This window comes from Nelumbo nucifera, chromosome 8 (genome assembly GCF_055504915.1).
Source record: "Nelumbo nucifera cultivar China Antique chromosome 8, China Antique-T2T, whole genome shotgun sequence".
NCBI lineage: Eukaryota > Viridiplantae > Streptophyta > Magnoliopsida > Proteales > Nelumbonaceae > Nelumbo > Nelumbo nucifera.
This window is the reverse complement of record NC_142656.1, coordinates 44,988,083-44,991,054: the sequence shown is the minus strand read 5'-3', so window position 1 is coordinate 44,991,054 and position 2,972 is coordinate 44,988,083. Positions and strand designations below refer to the sequence as shown.

At 35.7% G+C, this 2,972-nt stretch overlaps 1 protein-coding gene across 1 annotated transcript; it reads right to left on the bottom strand.

Annotated features, from left to right (window-relative positions):
* Positions 1 to 380: 380 nt before the first annotated feature.
* LOC109115763 (uncharacterized) lies at positions 381 to 1,615 on the bottom strand. The gene has a single exon (XM_019200096.2). It carries the CDS (start codon positions 1,613 to 1,615, stop codon positions 668 to 670), a length of 948 nt encoding a protein of 315 aa, XP_019055641.1. The 3' UTR covers positions 381 to 667.
* Positions 1,616 to 2,972: the final 1,357 nt, after the last annotated feature.

Below are 2,972 nucleotides of genomic sequence, written 5' to 3'. Positions count from 1 at the left end.
CTTTATAAGCTCGTAAGTCAGTAACTACTGGCTTGTCCTCCATTAACAAGAGCTCCATAGTACTGGAATGTTGAATTATAGAAATATTAATGTAATTTTATATACAGGTTGTAGCCGACGATTATTATTGTAACACTGTAATTCTTTAATAAATCCGTTTTCCTTGCTTAGATTTACACAAAAAAGAATAGATTATTTAAAAATTTTAATTTGACTACCAAATTAGTTGAATCTATTTTGCAGTGATTGTTCTGAATCTTCTGATCAGTTTGATTTGTAGTCTAGTTAGTAAGCAAAAATAAATAAAACGCATTTGTTTAGTCTACCAAGTGTTACACATGTTGAATTTGATGACAAATGAAGGAAAACGCCTCTAATGCAGTAGATAGACAAGCACGTATGTGGTATGTGGTTCCCACAAAGAAGCACATTCCGTAGGATAAAAAGAAAAAAGCATTGCAGAATTAGCATGAAACAAGTTTCGTAGAATTAGCATTAATGCATTCAACAATGGAACAACATAGTCTAAACTCTTAATATAGATAGCGACTCGCAAAAGAAAGTCTTAACATAGATAGAAGGCTGCACTTTTCATATAAAATCCGATCAGTACTATTCGGAGGTGGGGGGCTACAGCTTCTAGGAAAGCTACTGCTCTCTGTGATCTTTATTTTAGCTTTCTATTCGGAGGTGGGGGGCACGGGACGTCATCGTCATCATCAGGTGGGGGAGCAGATGAGTTTGGAGGTGGTGGTGGTGGTGATTTCAGAGGGTCATTAACCACAGAACCATCAGGTCCAGGAGCTGGAGTAGTACTAACTGATGGAGTTGGAGATATGTAGGTTGTGGGAGCTGGTGAAGTGCTCGGAGACAAAATTGGTGATGTAGTAGGTGGTGATAGCTGTGGTGATTGAGTACTGAGAGGGGGAGAGGAAGGAGATACTTCTGGAGAGGAAGATGGAGTTATGTTTGGAGGAGAACTAGTTGGTGATTGTGGTGGTGATGAAGTATTGGGAGGGGGAGAGGAAGGAGATATTGATGGAGAGAAGCCTGCTGGTGATGGAGATGATGGTCTTGCTGGTTCAATACTTGGAGGAGAAGATGAATCCATGCTTGGAGGGGAGCTAGCTGGAGATGATGGTGGTGATGAAGTACTAGGAGGGGGAGAGGAAGGAGATATTTCTGGAGGGGAAGATGGTGTTTGTTCAACACTTGGAGGCTGGGAAGATGGAGTTATGCTTGGAGGGGAGATAGTTGGTGATAAAGAAATGGGAGGGGGAGAGGAAGGAGATGTTTCTGGAGAGGAAGATGGAGTTATGCTTGGAGAGGAGCTAGTTGGAGATGGTGGTGGTGAAGAACTACTAGGAGGAGGAGAGGAAGGAGATACTGATGGAGGGGAGCTGGTTTGAGATGGTGGTGGTGAATGATCAGTTGGTAGCTGATGGGGTGGAGGGTGCTTATGGGGAGCCTTGCACCTTTTGGACCTGCACAGCCCATTTGAGAATTGATGACCAGCTGAAGCAGAACTTAGGGGGAGAAGAGCTGAAAACAAGAGAAGGAAAACTAAGGAAAATGATGAAGAGGATGGGACGTGGGAGAGAGAGCTACTACTCATTGCTGCTTTTCTGGTGTATACTGCATGGATCAAATGGTGTGTATTTATAGGGAAAATGTGTGTTGAATTAAACAGAGCTTCATAAAGAAAATAAATGGGAATTAACTTCCCATTAAATTCGAAGAATTAATTTGGCAGTATTTTGTCTCTAGTCCATTTATTTGTGGTTCTGATAGTATGGGAATCAACTTTTAATGCAAAACAGGAAACTGAAGCTACAGGATTCCAGGCAATTCATCTCATGAGGAACTGACCCTCCAATCCAACTAGGACTTTGTTGTTTCTCGTCAGATGAGACACTATGTATGAAAATCTCCCAACTTAAAACAAATATTATTTATTAATGAGAAACTGGAGGGCTTTACGTGCAATACACTGTCAAAGGACTCAAGATGTCCATCACTCCATACTGTTCTCCCAGAAAGTGTAACTGTTATTTATTTATTCATCTCTGCAGCAAATGGTAAATTGAATCTTCACGAACAGTGACCCAGAAATTTGTGGTGGAGAAGATGACCAACAAGTGATGAATATTAGGACTTGAGATGCATTATTAATTTATTGAGACTTCTCGTCAATTTTCTTCAAATTTTACAAATCGGAAAAGTGAATTGTTTGGGGAATTAGAATCAGAATCAAAATCCTCGGGAATTCAAATTAGAATCACCTATTCCCAACAAATGTTTGGTTCAGTAGGGAATCAAAATTGGATTTTGATTGTTGTTGTTTGGTTCATTTGGAGTTGGAATCAGAATCAACTAAAAATTTTTAATTTTGTATTAGTCGGTTTATGATTTTATTAATATATTATTATTTTATTATTACTTTAAAATTTTATTATTATGTTACATTTTATTTTCTTATTAGTTTATTAATAATCTATTATTTTTTCCTATTATTTTAAAATCAATTTATATAATTATTACTTTAGTTATATCAAAATTAATTTTATTACTTAATCATTACATTAATTATATTATATTATATTACTTTTATTAATATTTTATTATATTATTATTATTTTATTACTATTTTACAAATGTTTTGTTAATAGTTTATTAGTATTTTATTATTTTATTGATATTAAGTTTCAAGGGGTTTTGTCATGAGTTCTTTACTCTTTAAAACTCTTGGTAAGAATTTCATTACCCCTAAAATACGTCAGTCTTTCTCTTTCTCTCACACACAAATGAACACACTCTTAATTGTTCCTCTTTAATAATATAATATTTCTCTCTCTCTCTCTCTAATAATATAATATATTGATAATAGTGTAAAACTTCATTGATGGCACATTACAGCGTAAATCATTTTTGAGGACAATGATTATTTATTTATACTTTTAAATCAAAAGAAA